Genomic DNA, 21,762 nt, shown 5'->3' with positions numbered 1-21,762 from the left:
TTCGGAAAACAAAAACAGCAGCCAGTGCTGATGTTACTGCAGATTCATTGATAATATTAAACACAAACTCAGCTCCACTTCCAGAAAGACAAATCAAACCAACAAATCCATGGATAAATACGAATATAAAACTGAGAGATAAGATGCATAAAAAAATATAAACTTATCTCATAATTAATAATACAAGCATACCTACTAACATACGACGGGGGGGGGGTCTGGAAAGTTCTGATAAACACGTAAAACAAAAATGGCTTTTTCAGATGTGTTCTTTAAGGATTAGTTGATATCAACTAATGAAAAAACATGGGGCTTTTTAAAGGCTCCGTTAAACAGTCAGAATGAAACGTATTATAATTAAACTCCAGGCCACAATGCTATAAATGTTAGCGTTGTGCCTGTGCCGGATATTTATTTTCTTCTTTTAATTTATCTATGATTAATGGAATTTTTTAAATAGAAATTATTAAAATTACAGACCCACTCTTCTAGTTTTTGTTTCTTAATTAGCAAAAATTAGATGAAAACTCCAAACCCTTCGATCCAAGGGTGGCGTCTGCGTTATGCCTGCTCTGACATATCATGCCAATGGTGTGTCATTGACATACCCAATCCAGAATCACCAGAATGACCTCCTTCGGTTGATTCACCCATCCCTACTCAAGTCAAATTCATTTGCTGTTTTTATCGCTCTCCTAATGCAACAACCACTCTGGGCTCTTTAATTTCCTCTCCTTAAACATTATCTCCATTCCCACTACCGTAATAGCGAAATCATCCTCCTAAGAGATTTTAATGCCCACAACACCAACTGGCTTTCCTCCTCCAGTTGTACAGATCTATCAGGCAGAGATGCTGAAACATCTGCGATCACTAACGACCTTACATAAATTAACATTCCAACCAGAATACCAGATGACTCTAATCACTCCCTACATCTTTTCCTCACCACTAACAAATATACAGTGAATGTAGTGGAGACCGCTAGGTAATTCCGACCACAATCTAGTGCTTGTTTCCTCCGTCATACAACAACACCTACACAGCTACTCCCATACAAGAGTAGGTTTGGCATAACAGTGCCAAGTGGGATAGCCTCCGTGAGTCTATACCTCATTCCCATGGTTGGAATATTGTTGTTTCCGGTCTTCAAAACCCAAACATATGCACCGAACGTATCACCAAAGTAATCCTTGCTGGCATGGAAACATATATTCCCTACACTACTCGGAACTGCTGTCCCCTAACTAAACCCTGATTCTCCAAAAAAAAAAAAAAAAAAAAAAAAGATGTGCCAAAGCTGTACAAATAAAAAAGCAAGCATATTACAACTGGCTTACATCAAGAACTCCGTCCTCCTTTAGTGCGTATACTCAAGCCCGTAACAGCTGCAAGAAAACTATCAATGCTTCCAAAACAGAGTTTGAAAGATCTAAAAACAGGAAACGTGCTGGTTGTTCAAACGACAACCGAGCCTATTGGTATCTTGCCAAAGCAATTGATCGTAATTTTTACCCAATACTATTCCCAGATGGCTCCATTGTATCACCACCCACAGAAAAAGCCAATCTACTGGCTTTACACTTTGTCTCCAATGCACGCATAACTCAGCATAATAATATGCCTCCCAACCATTCCATATGCCCTATATACAATGCCCTCCCCCCTATATTCTTTACCCAGAAGATATCAGAAAAATATTGTCCAGATTAGACAAAAAGAGTCTCCTGGCCCTGACGGCATTTCTCCAATTGTCCGGAAGGTTTATGTTACAGAACTGACTCCTATTCTATGTTGCCTGTATATATACTTTCTTACTCCCATGGTATCTATTCCATAGCCTGCAAATTGGCCGATGTTCAACCAATTCCTAAGAAGGGTGACAAATCACTGCCATCAAACTACCACCATATCTCACTCACCTCCGTCTAAAGCAATAGAGAACAATCCATAACTACTACTACACTACACCTCGAAGGCCCCGACTAATAAACGACCACAGTATGGATTCCGTCGCTGTCGATCAACAGGAGATCTACTCTCATATACCACCCATCTCTGGACAAATGCAATGGAGAAGTTTGCTGAATCTCAAGTGGTTGCACTTCATATCTCCAAACCTTTTGATCGGGTCTGGCACAAAAGTTTACTAAACAAACTCCCACCATTTGGTCTGGCCCAGGGCATCTGCAGTTGTATTGCTAGTTTTCTGTCCGGACGCACACTATGCGTGATAGAAGATGGTTCCTTATCCTCTCACCAATCAATTAATATCGGGTTCCAGAAGATTCTGTTCTCTCACCAACTCTCTTCCTTCTATATATCAAGGACCTATTTAAATGGACCTCCAACCCAATACACCGTTTTGCAGATGACAGCACATTGCACTCCTCCCATTCATTTGATGACCTTACTCTACCCAACTCACCTCAACCTACAGAACATCAACCACCATTACCCTCATTTCTGAACTGCAAGCCATCCTCTAATGGAGTTCAGATAACCTGGCCAATTTCAATGCTAGCAAAACCCAGTTCTGCCTTATTTCTCAAAATATTGTATTTCCACTTGCAGAACAAGTGGAAATAAAATATTTTTTGTTTAATCCTTTAAACAAGCGTAAGCAAACAAAGTTTGCACCTGAAGTATTTTCAGGACTAGGCAACTAATGACTTCACATTAATTGCCTTAGTATCCCATAATGCAAAGCACATATCCTTACTATGCATTATGGGAAGGGTCACTACCCATACGGGTTTTGACCTTTATTGGGGTTTCGTCAGTGAGAGCCAGATCCGGAAGTAAGATACTAAGGTTGAAGTAATGCAGAAGTATTTTCATATATGAGTTGCCAAAAGGTGTAACACCTTATTATTAAAATTCTATGGGATTATAGACATATGTTGGAAGTTTTTCCACTTGATTAAACTATAAATTGAAGATGCCAAGGATATGTGCTTTGCATTATGATATACTAAGGCAAGTGATGTGAAATCATGAGCCACTATATACGAGTTGCCCTGTGCTGAAAATACTTCAGATGCAATATTTTCAAAGTATTTTAAAAGAAAATACTTTGTTTGCTTACACTTGGATAAAGGATTAAAACCAGAATACAATTTCTTGGCATCTTTAATTTATATTCTCACAAAAAAGAACCATTTTCTCCTACGTATTACCTTTGACAACACTCAAATTTCCAAATGAGATTTCTTTTCTTGGAACCACTCTGACATCAAGTCTCTCCTGGCTTAAGTACATCATCACAACCATTGCCTCCTCAGCTTCTAAAAAAACTAGGATTTCTCTTTCGCTCAAGACGTTACTTCACCCATGAACGGCTGTTAACCTTCTTTATACGAATCACAAATCCTCCTAACTATCGAATACTGCTCTCAGATTTGGAGTGGGGTCCCTAAACGTTTCCTAGAACTGCTTGACTCAATACAGAGGAGGGAAATTAGATTGATTATTAATAACCCTCTCTTACCAACTCACTCCTCCCATTTTTGCAATATTTATGTTCTATAAATATTTCAATGTCAAATGTTCATCTGAAACAGCATTAATAATTCCCTCCCCCCTCAGTACTAAGTCCGTTGGAACACGTGCAGCTGCTGCTCAACATTCCTTCACAGTACACCTTTAAACCCACACACCTAGTTGGTTTTCCTCCTCTTCATCCCTGCTACTACTGTACTGTGGAATAGTCTTCTCTGATGGGTTTCACAAGGAATACAATATCATTTAAATCAAATGTAAAAAGGTTTTCCTTTCCCATCCCGCTACCCATATACGGTACTAACATACTGCAGGTTGATTAACCAACCTTTCGTTTATGGGTTTTCAACATAAAAACCACTTAGGATTCAGACAGCAGCAAAGTATTAGCACACCTTGCTGAACTTTAAGCCCAATTTATTTCTCATTCAGTATAAGCTCATTATGAAACTAACTAGTAATCTTTCTATAAACCGTGTACCTACCGATAGTTTAGCTCTTGACATAGTATTCTATGATAATATAAAACTAAGGAGGTGTTAGTTATTGGGTCGACCGCTTTATTTAACGTAAAAAAGACTACATTTTCACAATTAGAAAACCATTAACACCTTTGCATTTCATTTGTGAACTGGCAATCATCTCTAAAGTATTGTCAATACCGATCTGAAAACAGTAACAAATTGGTTCCATTTTATAAACTGTCAATGCTTTTAAATTGAGAAGCAGTTACCATCAGTAAAACCATGTTTTTTTCATTCATTATTTTTATTGTTTACATAATTGGAATTGTAAAAGTGACTCAAATTGCAATGGCGTTGAATATCGAAATTATGAATATTAATAACAAAAACGTAGGCTTGCGAAACATCTTAGAGAAGTATGCAACGTGGTCAGATTTATATTATATATCAGCCGGCCTGGTTGGCCGAGTGGTTAGCGTATCCGCTCTCCAGTGAAAATACTAGTGATGGTGGTGGACGGTAGATGGCCTTGAAGATGGTAATTGCGGTTCGTGGTGGAGTGGGTGCCTTCCCTCGATGAGTCTTTGGACTCCCTGGAGGTGTCATGTAATAATAATAATATAGTTGTTAATTTTTTTAAAAAATTCTTAACTGGGACAATGTTAAGACCACTGTATCCACGCGATATAGAACCACTAAAAGAATCGATAAAAACCAGAAAATAAAAAATGATGATCTCTAAATTCAGTATCCGTAGCTAAAATTACACAACCTTCATCAGTCTACCAACAACGAATAGACAATATGAGAAGGAAGCCACTCTTCTATGATATTGCACACACGAATATACCGTGCTACAATGCATGTCATAGAGCATTGAGATAGAATGGACAGTCCTCTTATTAATCGTAGCAAGCATTTGTCACTTGGTTAGAAAATAAAATATACCTGACAAAAAATAATATTATTATTTTAATTGTTTACCATGCAAAAAAAAAAAAAATCAGCAAACAAAAGCGCAATTTGAGGTAAAATCAGTTGCTTCTGTAAGCAGCCTAGTGGCGAAGATACTTTACGTGCATAATTTTGTTGGCTCATAACTGGATAAAGGATAAAAAGAAAAAACTTTTTGTCGAGTATAATTTGTTATCTAAATAATAAAAAACTTGCCAAAATATTATTTTTTATAGAAAATTTTAATAATATTGTGGTGCACCATTCTTCTATTTTTATACGAAAATATGAGTTTGTTGTTGAGAGAGGAGTAGTATTCCGGAGGGATTGAGAGAGTAGTACTGATATTCTGATGAAAATTGTGTGTATTTGTGTCTCAAGATTACGGATTATTCTCGAAGTATTGGAACCTTATTACAAAACGGACTACAGGAGCGTTTCTGGGTGCCAGAACTCAGAAAAACCTACTAAGGTAAGTAGCAGCCATTTCTCTATATAACTTAGCAATATCAAGACCATGGAAAAGCCCCCTAACGTTCGAAGAAGTTTACAGAGAGTTCCTAAGATTAGGAAAACTCTTAAACGATAACTGGCCAGGGAAGGTAAAAACTGTACCACACATCCCCCCCGCCGCACTCACAGGCGACCAAAACAACGAGTCACACACCCTCTAAAAGACTTAGCATTCTTGCCACAATCAGAAGAACAAGCAACACATAGCAACGCCTACCGAACAGCAGAATCGCACACAGACTCCAGAAAGTACAAAAGAAAAGAAAAATATCTAACACGACAGAAATACCCAAAACAAGAGGAACAGACAAAGGAATAAATACCCCCAGTCATCCTAAGGTCCAAGGAACACCGATCGCCACCGCTCTGAAAACAACAGGAATCACCTTCACAAAAGCAACAAACACGGAAGAAGGAATACGCATTCAACCTAAGACATCGACAGACTACAGAAACATAACAAAATTCTTGGATAACAACCTACCGTATCACATATTCCAACTCAACAGCGACAAACATCTGAACGTAGCATTAAGGAATCACAGAAACAATATCAACGGAAGAAGTCACCACAGACCTAATAACAAAGGATTTAACCCCATTAAAGTAAGCCAAATGCACAGAGCAGACAAGACTCCCTACCCCTTGATCCTAGTCGAAATCTCAAAAGACCAGAAAGATATATACGACCTCCAAACCATCTGCGACCTAATTATAAAAGAAGAATCTCTGAGGCGCCAATCCACAACAACACAATGTCACAGATGTCAGAAGTTCGGCCGTGCACAGCGATGCTGCAAAGCAGCATCGCTGTGCATGACCGATGCGTGAAATATGGAGGAAAACAGGCCACACTAGAATGCAAGAAACCACGCACATAGCCAGCGAAATGTGCTAACTGCGGGGGCCCACACCCCGCCAACTATAGTGGGTATACAGCACATCCCCCAAACCAGAAGATACAACCCCAAAGCAGCAAGCGCATACAAGAAAGCAGACCCCACCCAACAAAGTACATATGCAGAAGTTGCAAGACCAAAACAAACCACCAAGACTAATCTCCTCAACATAACAAGCTGCATAGGAGAGATACTTGCAGAACTCCGACAAACTGGCCCGACACGAGGCCAAGGACATCATTCTAAAACACACACAGATTTTATTCTCTGCAATCCTTAATGGATAAAAGCAAAATAAAACCCAACTGCCTACAGATAATCAGCTGGAATGCTAACGGATTACCCAACAAAGCAATAGAACTACAGGAATTCGCGGCAGAAACTCAAGCAGACATCTTAATAAATGAAACACACCTGCGTCCATCTGACAAGACAAGAATCAATAACTACACCATGTACCGCACAGACAGAATCTATGCAAGAGGAGGAGGAACTGCCATCTTCATTAAAAGAAGTATAAAACACAACGCAATCGCCACACTTCAAACAGAACACATGGAAACAACAGGAATTGAAATACACATGGAGAACACAAGCAGTATCATGTTATTTTCAGCATACATCCCCCCAAATAAAAAACTCCTAGAATCAGATCTGGACGAAATACTAAATGCAGATAGAGCAGTAATCATAGCTGGAGATTTTAATCAGCTGGAATGCTAACGGACTACCCAACAAAGCAATAGAACTACAGGAAATCGCGGCAGAAACTCAAGCAGACATCTTAATAAATGAAACACACCTGCGTCCATCTGACAAGACAAGAATCAATAACTACACCATGTACCGCACAGACAGAATCTATGCAAGAGGAGGAGGAACTGCCATCTTCATTAAAAGAAGTATAAAACACAACGCAATCGCCACACTTCAAACAGAACACATGGAAACAACAGGAATTGAAATACACATGGAGAACACAAGCAGTATCATGTTATTTTCAGCATACATCCCCCCAAATAAAAAACTCCTAGAATCAGATCTGGACGAAATACTAAATGCAGATAGAGCAGTAATCATAGCTGGAGATTTTAATGCCAAACATTCAGTCTGGAATAGCAGAAACTCAAATATCAACGGAAGAATACTCAACTCTTATACTACGTCACGAAACAGTAGTAGTAGTAGTAATAGGACCCACACACTACGGAGCAACCGTACGTCCTGATGTACTTGATATAGCTATATTAAAAAACATAGCGCACAGCTATCAAATACATGCAGTCAACGAATTAAGTTCTGAATCACAACCTCATCATATTGCAACTAGGCGCCACACAATATTTAACGGAAAATACCTCCACCTTTATAAACTGGAAACAACTTCCCTCAGCCTTCCAGGAAATTCTTGGCACGGTACCACATATAATATCCACTGAAGACATAGAAAAAGCACTAAAAACCATTGAAAAGCAAGTGCTAACAGCAGTATCACAGGTAACACATACAACCAAATGTGCACCACCAAATCAACTCCCAGAGGACATAAAATGTCTCATCCTAGAGAAAAACAGGTTAAGAAGAAAATATCACAGAACACTGGATCTCGCAGATAAGCAGGCAGTTAACACAGCTGCAAACCAGGTTCGGTATACCCTAAAGGATCACCGTAACGAACTCTGGAATAACAAAATACGTCAATTAAATACAGAGGATCAATCATTGTGGAGAATGATGAGATCACTTCGTTCAAAACGTAACACGCTTTCCCCAATCCAAGGAGAATATAGAGTCGCCTACAGTGATGAGGAAAAGGTAGAAGCATTTTCAGACAGCTTAGAAAGACAATGCAGTCCCAATTATGCCAATGTAGATTTAAGCTTCATAAGAAAAATCCATACCCAAGTGCGTAAAATAACTCAAAACGCCTCACTCCAATCCAACAACAAATCCGTGTCACCAACAGAAATATATGACATCATAAGAAAACTAAACAACAAAAAGGCTCCGGGTCCAGATGGTATAAGGAACAAGGTGCTCAAGCTACTCCCAAGTAAAGGGGTTATACATCTGGTAGCCATCATCAATGCCATCCTTTGACTAAATTATTTCCCAGCGATGGAAGCTTGCAGATGTCTTCCTAATTCCAAAAACTGGGAAAAATGCACAATTCCCGCAGAACTATCGGCTTATCAGCCTTCTATCATGTGTAGGCAAGATAGCCGAACGTGCTATACTAACACGGATTCAAGAAGCAACAGATAACCAAGTCATACAAGACGAGCAATTCGGATTCAGAAAACAGCATTCTACGACCCTCCAAATTTACAGAATCATTGAATACATCACCCAAGGGTATGAATGGCACCAGCATTCTGGCGAAGTCTTCTTGACATAACACAAGCATTTGATAGAATTTAACATCATGGTCTAATTTTTAAGCTACACCAAGTAGGAATCCCAATACCACTAGTTTTGCTTATCAAATCATATCTCAGTAACAGAAAATTTAAAATAAAACTGAATGGAATCAGATCCACAGAAAGGAGAGTTGTGGTAGGAGTCCCACAAGGCTCTCTTCTCTCTCCCCTACTCTTCTCCATATACATGGCGGATCTCCCCAAGTTGTCCCCATCCATCACCGCTCTCTATGCCGACGACACAATTATCATAGCCAGATCCCTCAGTCCACAAACAGGCTACAGAGAGCAGTCAACGAATTAGAGGGCTGGTACACCAAATGGCGCGCTGTCATCAATCCAGGAAAAAGCTCTGCAGTACTTTTCACCAGACGTAAAGCAGAACCGAACACAAGCATACAAATGTTTGGAAAAATCATCCCTTGGCACAACTCCCAAATATCTAGAAGTTCATCTTGATAAACTCCTAAACTTCAAGACACACATAAATAGTATCTCCACCAAAGCAAGTCAGACAATAGCACAGCTATATCCACTTTTGAATAGTTAGAGCTTCCTAAATATAAATAACAAAATCCTCCTCTATAAATCAGTAATAAGACCACTTACGCATCCCCAACCTGGGGGGACACAGCTAAAAGCAACATCAACAGATTAAGACGATCCAGCACAAATGCCTAAGAATGGCATTTAATGCCCCTTGGTTCATGAGAAACCTCCAGTTACACCAGGAAGCCAACCTTCCAGATATCAAGACCTACATGACAGGCATTGCAGAAAAATTCTTCACAGACAATCACCCAAATCAGCTAATTCAACAGGCAGCAGACTACAAACCCTCAGATCATTTCAAACATAAAACGCCAAAATCCTCCATCGCAAGATAAAGCTAATACAGCTTACAATGTTCACAATGAGCGGGTAATTTATCCACAATAATCCTCTCATACACAAGCTAAAATGAGATGAAGGGATAAAGAGTCAAGGACTCGGTCCATCTCCCAAAGAGGTTCCAACTGAACGCAGTAATAGTTAGGTGATGTCATGCTAACTGAATGATCATATTTTAAGTTCCTGTGATCGTTGTTGATTAAAGGCGCATGCATTTGAGCAGATCTCTTGAGTATCCGCAAAAAAAAACATTATTCCGTGTTTTTTATGTTCTTCATTAAAAATCACTGGTGGTTTTATTTCAACACGTTTGGTCATAACCTTCGTGATTATTTCATTTAAATCATTTTACATAAAATTAACGAATTCACAGATTAGGAAATCTGCACCACAAAAATGCATTGAGTGGAAAAAGTTGTGACCACACTGAATCTGAATATAATTGTAAATTAAATTTACAATTGAGTTTGAATTGCAGTTTTGCTAAGTTTACATGAGGCTAATAATATACATTCTTAAATTAGTTTGATTATAAATATATCGTCCTGTATGATAAACTCGGTTTGCATTACAATTTAATATGTGAATATTTCACATATCTCGTCAGTATCTACTACTACGCTGTTCATTTTATTACCATTTCTAATTGAGTTAATAGTTTTTGTTTACAGGTCCCTTTCCCCAGACTCGTTTTCCTTTTCTGTATCAAAGACCAATCCAATTAACAGTTTGGTCTTTTCGCCAACAGAACTTGTGGATTACTTCTTCATAAAACTAGAGTAGATTCTCTCTAGTAGTGATTCTGAGTAGTTGGTAAAGAATAGAAAGAAAAATAAACTACACTTTTTTGTGTTCTCCACTAGGGCCAATCAGTTATACCTCTGCTGATGTACGTTGCCATGGTAAATGGCAACGTATATCAACACATGGTAAATGCTATTTGCTGGAAAAAAAGGTTTCTGCTAATGGCAGCTTATATGGGCGAGCATCTCCCATGGTATGGAACTTGATTACAAAGGTAAGATTCTTATTCAAAAGGCATGTAAGATTTAAGTTATATTTCATCATTTCTTCTAAAAAAAGGTATCATTAACTTAAACACTAGTTCTCAAAGCGAACGTGTATTTCTAGAATTTGAGATACATCTTTAACGGTCTTCATCGCGACTCTTAAAAAAAAATTATCACGTGGATATTTTTCTGTTAATCACTTATATCTGAAACATTTTAAATAGTTCATCATTACAATGTGACTCACACGGCAACTAAAGTGGAGGTATTCGCATTATTAAATGATCTGTTAGTAACATAACACGTTCATATATCCAGTTTACCGACCCCCACAGGCAGATACCAACATGCCACTTCACACATCCTGCCCAGAAACTTGGAAGTTCAAAACTTGAGCCTCCAGAGCAAAGCGAATTTTGTCCTCAGGACCAGCACTGCATCTGCCACAATAGGCTCTACTCACATTATTCGAACAAAATAAAAACCTTCACCAAATTCCTTAAAAAGAACAAATTCCCACTCCCAAACCAGACTATACACGAAGTCTTTACCCTGCATCAAAGGCACAACAGATAAACTGGGCTCCCTCTTGAAACAACCAACACAGAATCAGAACAGCATAGAAACCTCTAAACCTTATCTGTTTGTCTAAAACAAATAGATTTTTTTTTCTTCTTTCTTCTAGCGAGATTTAGTTTTAGATAGAACTTTAGTGCATCGCTCTATCTACTCATCAGCATTAACAATAGGGATTAACACAAAAAGCGCCACTGTCGCCCTCCATGCACGCGATCGGTCTTGTTATTCATGTGATTTTGGTTTGTTGTCTTCAATAAGTACGCAGTGTTAAATTGCCCTTGATAATGCTAGTTAAAGCTAGAGAAACGTTGGTTTGTAAATAATTAGAGTTAGTAAATTATTTGTATTCTAACAGTCTACATGTCTATGTAGTTTTCTCTTCCAGAAATTTTTACATGAATATAACAATTGCAAAAAATCTAGAACTCTGGTGCGCGCTAAATTGATTGCGACATTATGCGAGTATGACGTCACATCTGTTTTAAAATATCAAGCAAAATTACATGTATAGGTATAATTTAGTATTAGGTAGAAAAATGTGTTATATGATATTAATTTTGGTTTAAATTCAGTTATGCTGGAAAAAGTTGGAGAAATTGTATAATAATAATATTTATTTATTTAGCGTATGGCTCCCACATGAAAAGTTACATTACATTAATTCTTAATATATATGGACATAATAATAGACATATGTACAATAATAAGACATAATATAGTCATAAAAGAGACACTCAAGAATAGGCTACAACTGTATGTGTATGGTTGATTATCCAGTCAATTGCACTTGGTGTAGTCTGAAAGGTTTTCACTGTATGCACATTCTGCTGTAATATGATTAATTGTCTGGCGGGGTGATCCACAGTCGCACCTGGGTGAGACAACCATGTCCCATTTGTAAAGGTGGTCTGCACATCTGCCATGACTGGTGCGGATTCGGTTAAGGGCAGACCAAGTTTTCCGAGGTAGGTCAAAACCCGAAGGCATCTGTGTTGGGTCCACTAATTCATGGAAGACCCCTGTTGAAGTGTTACACCAGGACTCTTTCCGCTTCTCCTTCATGTTGAAACTAGTCTCTGCAAGATTTTTTGCTGTTAAGATTGGAGGGTGCCTTGACTTTAGCCTGTTTATTTCTAGGAGTGGGATGTCTTCATGGATTGGAAGATTTTGGATTTCCATGATTTTGCTGTATTCATGTAGAAGAAAGTTGGATCTGCGGATGTGTCATGTTGCTTAGCACTGGAAGCCAGTAGGTGTTGATTTTACAGTTCTAGAAATAAGGCGCACAATGGTGTTAAGCTGAGCATCAACCAAATACTCATGGGCGCTGTTCAGCCATACGGGTGAGCAGCATTCAGCTGCAGAATAAACACTGCTCTTGGCCTCGTTTATAGCGAAGCGTTGTTGCTAAGACACCTCAAGTTGTTCCACATAGTTTTTTCAGTATATTGTTTCTTGTTTTTATCTTGGCTGTGTTAATGAGATGTGGTTTAAAAGATAGAGTTCTATCCAGAGTGACGCCCAGATATTTCGGGAATCTGTTGTAGCGTAGCAGTTTCTGGTTGAAGTAGATCATGAGTTCTTCGTTAGCCTGGTTATTGTTCAAGTGGAAGCATGAAACTTCTGTTTTGCTAGGATTTGGGCATAATCTCCATCTAGGACTGCAAGGTCGTTTGTTAGTGTATCTTCTATTGTAGTAAAATTGGGGTCTAGTGGCTAAAGCAATGTCATCAGCGTAGCAAAACTTCTTAGACGCTGTATTAGGCAAATATGCGATATATAAGTTAAAAAGGAAGAGAGACAGAACTGACCATTGTGATAATCCATAATAATAAACAATTAGCAAAGCTTACTGGGTGAAATCGTACAAAATAACTTCGTTTTGTCTGGATGCATTTTTCATACGAATCCCTCGCATAAAAAGCTGTAAGCCTATAGCGATTAAACCGTGGGGAGAGGGCAAATGAGAGTAAATCAATGGGGAACCATGCTCTACGACCAAAATGGTACACTTTTAAGCCACTCCAGACATCCAGAAACTATAGCCTCACCGGCGAGAAATCTACGCACCTGATGATGTTCATAAACATCCACATCTGATGTGGGTTTCGAACCCACAGCTTGTTAATTGGAAAGCGAGTTAGCAGAGCTGCATGTGGTATTTTAAAAATCACTTCACCTCAATTTCGGTTTTTAGTAGGCCTAGTTTTGAAAAAAAAAACCGAACAACACCAAACAAAACTGGATTTAGAAATGAATAAACAAACTATTTACACTACAAAAATCAAACACGGATTCGGCTTCGGTTGTTGTGGCAATGAATGACAAACATGCTAAAAACGCTATTGTGAAACGCATTTAGTAATGAATATCAGCAATCATCCTCTACGTATTTTGCACAAGCAAAATAAGTGTGGAAATGTTAGTTAACAAAACAGCGAATTTCGGCTGTAACAAATAAGGTACACAAACGATTTCCATCTTGAATATAAAAGAGTACTAACTACACATATCCTAGAGCTCCACAGAAGATGTATTAATTCTTTAGCAGGTTTATAGAGAGAGATTTTTGTGAATATCTCAATTCTGTTTGTTGGGCAAATATGAGGGTGATCGGATAAAAAGTTAGTTGGATTTCCAAAGTGTATTTCTAAAATTCTGTTTTCTTGGGAAACCAAAGTGTTAAAAAAGTATCGTCAAAATTATACAATATCATTTACCATTAATATGTCCACAAGTACTACTTATATGGAAATATACAGTCTTCTATATATAAACGGCTTTAACTTAGCCGTTAAAATGAAGGCATATAAACATGCCATCAGACAAATGTTTGTTTGGAGCTATGCTAATTCTTTTTGTCAGTGTATGAAGTGCGTCGCTGAATTTCTATGAAAACATTCACTTCTGTGCAGTACTTAAATAGCACTGAAAGAAGTAATGACATAAAATCCCTTACATGTAGAAATTAACTTTAGTTTGACGTCTAAATTAAATATTTTTCCTACTCCACTTGAAGGAAAAATTGTGCATTGTGAACAATAGAATTATTGTTCGCAGTGAACCTGGAGATCTTCTTGCTACAATCAATCTCAGCTAATTGTAATATTAAAATTGCTAACCATCTTTATTTCAGATTCAAGAAAGAATAACAGGCGTCTAAACTATTTCAATTAAAGAGATTCATTTCTAAAATTAGGAAATAGATTTTTTTACCTTGTTTTCATCAGCAACCGGAGGATGTCTCAACACTAAGCATAAAGGACAGAAGAGGAGATTTAGAATTCCAATACTTCTCATGAGCCAAGGAAATCCCACAGCCGTGACAATCTGACCGCCCACCAACGGGCCTACGGGGAAAAAATTAGTCGAAGATTTTAGTATCTAGAGACCGTTGAAATATGATCTCTACTGAAATGTTATTCTTCGAATTAAGATCTTATTCATTAAACTTATAACATCGGATAATATCATCGCGTCACGCAAAGATTTCAAGTTCATTTCCTTGCATTCACGTGCAATTTTCTGATATTTATTTCCGGTTTAATGAGTTGGAGTAATAAATACTGAAGAGGATCAACCTACATAGTACACAGTATGGTATGAACAAATACATCGGCAATTTAGAAATAGTTTTGGACTGATCTGAACAACGATGTCCAGAGAAAGTCATATGGAAGTAATTAAAAGTATTAATGGAGACTTTTTATATAAATAAAAGAAAACATTAATAAAGGCCTTATATATTTACTTTTATTTTTTGAGCTCTATGAATTAAAATGCTAGTAACTTTTATAAGCTATGATAGCCGTATAAAATCAGAAAAGAACCATTGGGTTTCCTCAGATTCATCATATAATTCAAGCTGTGCGAAACGCTCTTAGCAACTCAACGTTATTTGCGACCAAACAGCGCTTCGGATCTGCATCTTCCAGTACAGTAGAAATGCGATGGCATCTGTACGAGTATTTGTGGATAAAAATGACTTGGACTCATTGGGTAGGAGGTGCTTCTCTATGGGAATATATGAATTGTAGTATAGACTAGGAAAAATATGAACTGCTGCAAAATATCACACTTTTGTTGTCGAGAGTATAAAATCAAATCCTCTGACAACTAGAACAATGAACACATTTCAGTCTACTGAATGCTTCTGGTATATGTGACAATGTGAAGAATTCTTCTATGCATGGCACGTTGAAGAGAGATGGAAACAATTGGGATATACACCCTCTGTCCAAGAAACCGAACTTTTCGAAAATAGAAGAAACTAGTGGCGCCACATGTTGGATCTTTTTGTTGTCGAAAGCGGCAACCTTCATTAGTGTTGTGGTTTCATTAGAAGCAGAGTTATAGTGCCAAGATTGACAGTGTGTTTTGACGAACGGTCGGTCGTCACGATATTCATGCCGTACGCGACGAATTCACGTTATCAATCGCTTCAAAACTTCGAGATAAAACTCACCATTGACCATTTGGCCAGGCGGAACGAATTCTTTGTGGATAATGGCTTTGTAATCGTAGAAACAAAACAGCATTGTCTTTACTTTTGACTTCTCCAAGCGATTTTTTTTCGGATGCCTCTCTTCTGGTGGTCTCCACTCAGCACTCTGTTTCGGGCTCATACTCAAAACACCACGTTTCATCACCAGTAACAATCGTTTCAAGGAAGTTTGAGTCTTTACGAGCGGTTTTAATGAGGTCCTTGCAGTGTTCAATTCGATACATTTTTTGGTCGTCGGTCAACTTGTGGGGAACAAATCGCCAATTCAATTTACGAAAGCCCAAACTCTCGGTCAAAATACTGTGCACAGTTGATTTTGGAATCCCCAATTCATCTTAAATCAATCTCACGGACGATTTCAGGTTTTTTTTGATGAAATCACGCACTTTTTTGTATGTTAAGTTCGCTCAGTCCAGTTTTTGGACGGTCCGGCATTTCATTGTCCTCAAGCGTCTTACGACCACTTTGAAATTGTTTAAACCACTAGTAAACTTGAGTACGGGATAAGCATTCATCACCGTATGCTTTTTGAAGCATTTGATGCCTTTGGGTAAAACGTTTACCAAGTTTAACACAAAATTCAATCGCTGCTCTCTGTCTGAAACTCATTTTCCGATCATTCGTCAAAACACACTGTCATTCTTGGCAACATAACTCGGCTTCTAATGAAACAAATATCATAAACAGTTGACGCAACATTAATATAGGTTGCCGCTTTCGACAACAAAAGGATACAACAGGTGACGCCACTAGTTTCTTCTATTTTCGAAAAGTTCGGGGTTTTTTTTGGACAGAGGGTTTAAAGTTTCTGACGACGTTACATATTAAAAATATCTATAACATCAAATATAAAGATTGTTGTGTATTTGAAATTATTCCTTTTTTTACAGAGTTTATCATTTTCAAGTTATCTTCATCTATAGTTACAACCGTTTGCTACACATACCTATGCAATAGGCGAGACTAACAGACATCTGGGCAACAGCATATACAGTTCCGTACGTGGCCACGTGTCTAGTATCTACAAGAGTGGCTAAAAGTGGCATCAGAGCTGCATCTACAATGCCTACAAGAAATGAATGAAATATAATTTTGACGACATTAATGGCATGAAGGATCGCCTGTAAAATGCAAATTTCTTTTAGTATTTTATTTGAAAAATTACAAGACTTTAAACATTTTATTCGTGAGTATCCACAGTAATGAAATTTGAACTTACCAATTCCAAGTCCAAGACCAAAGTGCGGGGCAAGAAGATGGAATACACGAGTTGAGAAAGGAATCTAAAATGGCAAATGAAACATGTTTTCATGACAATGTAAGCAAGAATTAATTACTGCTAAGGATATCCTTTTAAAAGTTAAACATAACCGTCTGACTATAAAATAAATCTGGACAGTTGCTTTTCATTAATAAGTCAATTTTTATTGACCAATTTCATTTGGATTCTGACAACTATTGAATCTGTTTAAGTGACGTGTAATAGTGTATACTTTTAGAACTTCTTTGACATGTTTTAAGCTTGTAATTGCACTGGGATCTACTTCCAATGGCGGTAATCATGTCTAGACATGGAAGAAAAGCAGCCGAGATATAGTAACACCTCAGTGCACGTTCTCTAATATTATGATCATTCTAGCCGGATCTTAAGACAATACACTAATTCATGGCTCTACTGGGACACGTGCAAATCGCAGTTTCCGAACGCACGTTATAAATTAGTGAATATTAGGCTACCGACTCTCACGTTGAAGCCAATGTTTTGGTAAAAAAATCCAGTGAGTGCTGAAACACAGTACTTATCGATCTCGGAAGTAACTATGCTGGGTTCTTTTTATGTTTCCGTTAGTAGACAGCCAGACAGCGAATCTTTATTTTTATTTGGGATGCTGTTGTATGTTCTTTAAGAAATGAGCTTCTTGGTGTATATGTAAGATCAGACTGGAAGGTTTACGCGGATTTATGTAAACAATATATGATATAAAATAAATATATTTGGGAGCCAACTCCTTCATTAGGACCATCGTTGCTTTCAGGTCATAGAATTAAGCTGGTTCAATCTCTCTGGCACATTGAGGAAATTAAAATTACGGGGATAATGCTAAAGTTTACTAATTAAAATAAAGAATAATAAATAGTCTGACCAGAAAGTTAGTTCTGTATAATGCATAACAAAACGAGCACTACTTTTACTGTACTGCAGTGTAAAAGTATACAGTAAGCAGCCCTTTCGTGCTGCTTACTGTATAAGTAGACACCTTGTTCTTTGTTTCTTATGATTGCTAACAGTATAAATAATCAGAATATTACCCTTCATTTCCACCAAGTTACATATCGCAATATTAGATATGCCTTATAAATGAACTTCACATCTCTCATATTATGGTGATTTAACTAGTCATGTGAAAGCAATAATATACTGTTACTGTAGAGTGCCATCTGGTTTCTATTATCGAACCAAGTAAACTGAAATGACACATTCTGTACGTTTAAATCTGTACTGTTATAGACATTTTAGTTGTTAAATGCGTCTCTATTTTGATTGGCGCATCCGTTGCATAGTAACTAGAAGTACTTTTCCCATCTACCACATATCGCATGTTTCATAAAGTCCAAAACTGGATTGGTTTCACAAAACTGATTACGATTATCCAAAGCAAATATCAGAAAACTGACACAGAACACGCTATTGACCTGCCATCAATAGATTTAGAGATATAAGCATCGACATTTTGGTGTTTTTAGATTTCTGAAGTGAACTCAAATGTCAAACTTGACGTTAGAATCAATGAACGTGTTAACATAATAAGAAATGTTCTTAATACTTAAGAACATTTACATTTTTAGGATTTCTTTGAAAGTGGAATTTAAATATTTCCATACGTACTAGTCAATATTATAATTTTAATTTGAATAATTTTATCTCCTGTGAACACTGATCATACAGTTTCTTGGCAACCAGACAAGCATCACTTCGGTTACATATCGATAAATTATACAAGAAAAGTTATTCGCTGTAGTTAACCAAAGGTCGGCATCTTTCGGAATTGGAATAAGTGCCTCATCCAATTTACTTTCTTCTGCTTCCACTCATTAACGTGAAATAAAAATGTAGTTAAAGAGCTAAACACATCCATTTTAATCATCAAATAAAGCTATTTCTTTAACAGCCTTAGTTGATCTTCGCAAAGAGTTTACGTCTACTGATTACCGTATCTCCGCATTAGCTTTTAAACAAATTATTGCGTTCGTTTAATTCAAAATATCTTTGAATTAAAGTTATTATGGTTACATCCACCAAAATGTATTAAATAACGATGCCTCGTTTTCATGTTTATAATATTTACAACAAATGCAGACTCATTCGTGTGATCGTAAAGTCTCCACCAGCAACAAAGATTAATAGTGAATGACAGAAAAAAGAAGTCTCGCCTTAATCCACACGAACAGGCGCTGCTGATGTTATGTAGTCCATTAGTCCCTAAAAGTCAGGTGAGATTAGTTCCTGTTAGAGAAAAGAGGCGACAGTCGTGCCAGGCGATGCACTGAAAATGGCTTCAGCTGATGACATTTCTTCCAAGAGCTTGTTAGTGAAGCAAGAATTTCTTCTCTTGAGAATAGCACACGCGCGCGCACACACACAAAAAAATATCCACTTACCATAAGTGCGCATGCTCCAATTACTATCATAGAGCTCATTGATGCAAGCCACCTAACGGGATAAAAGAAAACGAAATGAGTTTCGTTGTTAGATTTGTGAAAAAATGTACATAACAACGAAAAATTTTAAAGCGCATGCGTAAACAAAAATGGATTTTAGGGTTAACAGTTTCACACTACACAAATTAAAATCATATCCGTATTCTAGCCATATACATGGTTTATAATTAGGAAACCACAGTTCTATGATTTTTTTTAATCTATGGAGAAATATAGTTCTCAATCAGATTATTTTTTAATAATTTCGTTGGCAAAGCAATACAAATATTTACATAAATACTGGCAAAAATGAAATATAAACGAGCATGCTTTCAATCCGATCTTATTCAATTGTTTAGTTTTTACTGTTGCGTTTTTTATGAATTCTAATTCCTAGTGAATAAAGGTAACTTACTTTGATAGTAAGTATCACTCTTGAATTGATACATTGCCTCTGACAAACGCCGCTATTATTAATATCAAACACTTTAGGTCAACGTGCAGTGATGAGAAGTGTGTAATAGAAAATATGGAAATAAAAGACAACTGGCATCTTATAGTAAACGTTTTCTGGTAATTAAAGCTGCTTATAACTCATGCAAATACACACGTTTGGTCAAAGTCTTGGATCCTTAATGTAAAACAGTTACATTAACGGGAAAGTGCCAGATATATGCCAGGGTCAGATCTAGAAAAAATCCGAAGGAGGACAATTTTTTTTCACACCTGTCATAAAATTTAACTTTTTTAGAGCAAAATTGCTTTGTACCTTGCAATAGCATTTCTGATGCATCTTCAGACCCTTACATACCGGTATATAAAGCCAGTGCCAAGACTTCCGGTGTTTTTTTTTTTTTTTTTATCTTTTACTGCAGCTCGCCACACCTTGAGCCTTTCTCTAATGCGGCTTCCTTTTAAAATCATTTTCTCGTCATCGACAGCTTTTTAATTATTTCTGATATATAAGGTAAATGATCTAAACACCTATAGCATTAGCTCTTACATGTACAAATATATTAGAAACGAATGCATACAGTTTCGTTCCAAATGTCATATGTTGTAATAAATGAAACTGATTATTTCCATCGAATAAATTCCTCCTGATCTGGTCAGGAAATGTTCAATGAAAGCATTTACTGTTCATAAAAAAAAATCTACAGACGCAAAAAGTCTTGCACGAGTTGGGGACAAATTAATTTTTAGTAGTATCTAAGCGCTAGTCTTATCCAGTTCCCCAAGGCAGTAGGCAATCCAAACCGTTTTTTTTTTCTTCTTTCCCCCACCCCCAGGAATACACTGCTCACAATACACTGCGTGGACAAGTAGGATAGAGAAACAATCAATATTCTCTCTACTAGCAGACACCAACAAAAGCAGGTTTCGTAAATAGTAAGTCACGCAATAGAACGGCTACGTGCTGGGCCAACTTATAATAGCATACTGTTACCAGATAGCGAGTAACATCCTAGCAAACCGATAAGATAAACTTAGTCCGACTAACTCTATGACAGCGTAAATGAATATCCTTTCCCCATTAAGCCTCCACACACCGTCCGCTATGCTGGTGGCCGACGGCACTGGCTATTTAGTACGTCATTATGCTGCAGGTCATCAAGTGGCCATCGTTTATATATGATGTCCAAGTGGCTTTCATTATATACCATCAAACCTGCTTTCTATCAATTAAGAGTACTTGGACAGAACATGCTCGCACGGCTGTCAAGGCTAATACCGTTCATCTGTTTACTGGCAAAGGACATGAAACTATGAATAATTTAGGGAAGTTATGACGAACCAAACCTTATCGGATCTACTACTAAATCCTTTATCTTAACGAAGTGAAACGGTTTGAATGCTAATACAAATCCACATAATGGTTTGCGGAATGTGTGTTTGCAGAAGTCGGCATTTTCTGGGAGTTCCAGCAATGTTTTTTTTTTTCTATCTCTTAAAAAAAAAAACACACAAACTACACACTCACCACAACAAAGCATCACAAACACAGATAGGTAGCTCCGCCTACCGGCCAATACGTAATGCCACCGTGCCAAAGAAATTTGTTCCCACGAAGTATCCGACACTGTCTGGAATGAATACTGCTCCTAAGGAAAATTAATAAAAACAGATTGATAAACATAAGTCGTTTATTGGTAGTATACATTGAAAATATTTTAAAGTATGTTTTTAATCGTTGCACACACATATTAGCTAATGAATCAAAGCAGAGAATTCCTCTAAAATATCCAAGATTTGATTTCCACAAGTGGATTTTGACAAATGTCAAAAATAGGCATCTGATGAGCAGTAAAAAGTGGAATATTCCTTTAT

General features: G+C 37.3%; 1 protein-coding gene across 1 annotated transcript in view; it reads right to left on the bottom strand.

The window, feature by feature from the left end:
• LOC150106411 (synaptic vesicular amine transporter-like) overlaps window positions 1-21,427 on the bottom strand; it is a 35,545-nt gene extending 14,118 nt beyond the window's left edge. The window contains exons 1-5 of the mRNA XM_090392431.1: window positions 21,416-21,427; window positions 19,396-19,447; window positions 16,955-17,018; window positions 16,682-16,801; window positions 14,448-14,581 (exon numbers count right to left, since the gene is read on the bottom strand). Coding sequence (XP_090248557.1) covers window positions 14,448-14,581; window positions 16,682-16,801; window positions 16,955-17,018; window positions 19,396-19,434 — 357 coding nt within the window. The 5' untranslated portion in view covers window positions 19,435-19,447; window positions 21,416-21,427. The remainder of the gene's footprint in view (window positions 1-14,447; window positions 14,582-16,681; window positions 16,802-16,954; window positions 17,019-19,395; window positions 19,448-21,415) is intronic.
• Window positions 21,428-21,762: the final 335 nt, after the last annotated feature.

The sequence above is a fragment of the Typopeltis vanoorti genome, chromosome 5 (assembly GCF_054136105.1).
Source record: "Typopeltis vanoorti isolate ZY-2024b chromosome 5, IOZ_Tvanoo_1.0, whole genome shotgun sequence".
Classification (NCBI taxonomy): Eukaryota; Metazoa; Arthropoda; class Arachnida; order Uropygi; family Thelyphonidae; genus Typopeltis; species Typopeltis vanoorti.
This window is presented reverse-complemented; position numbering and strand designations above follow the sequence as displayed.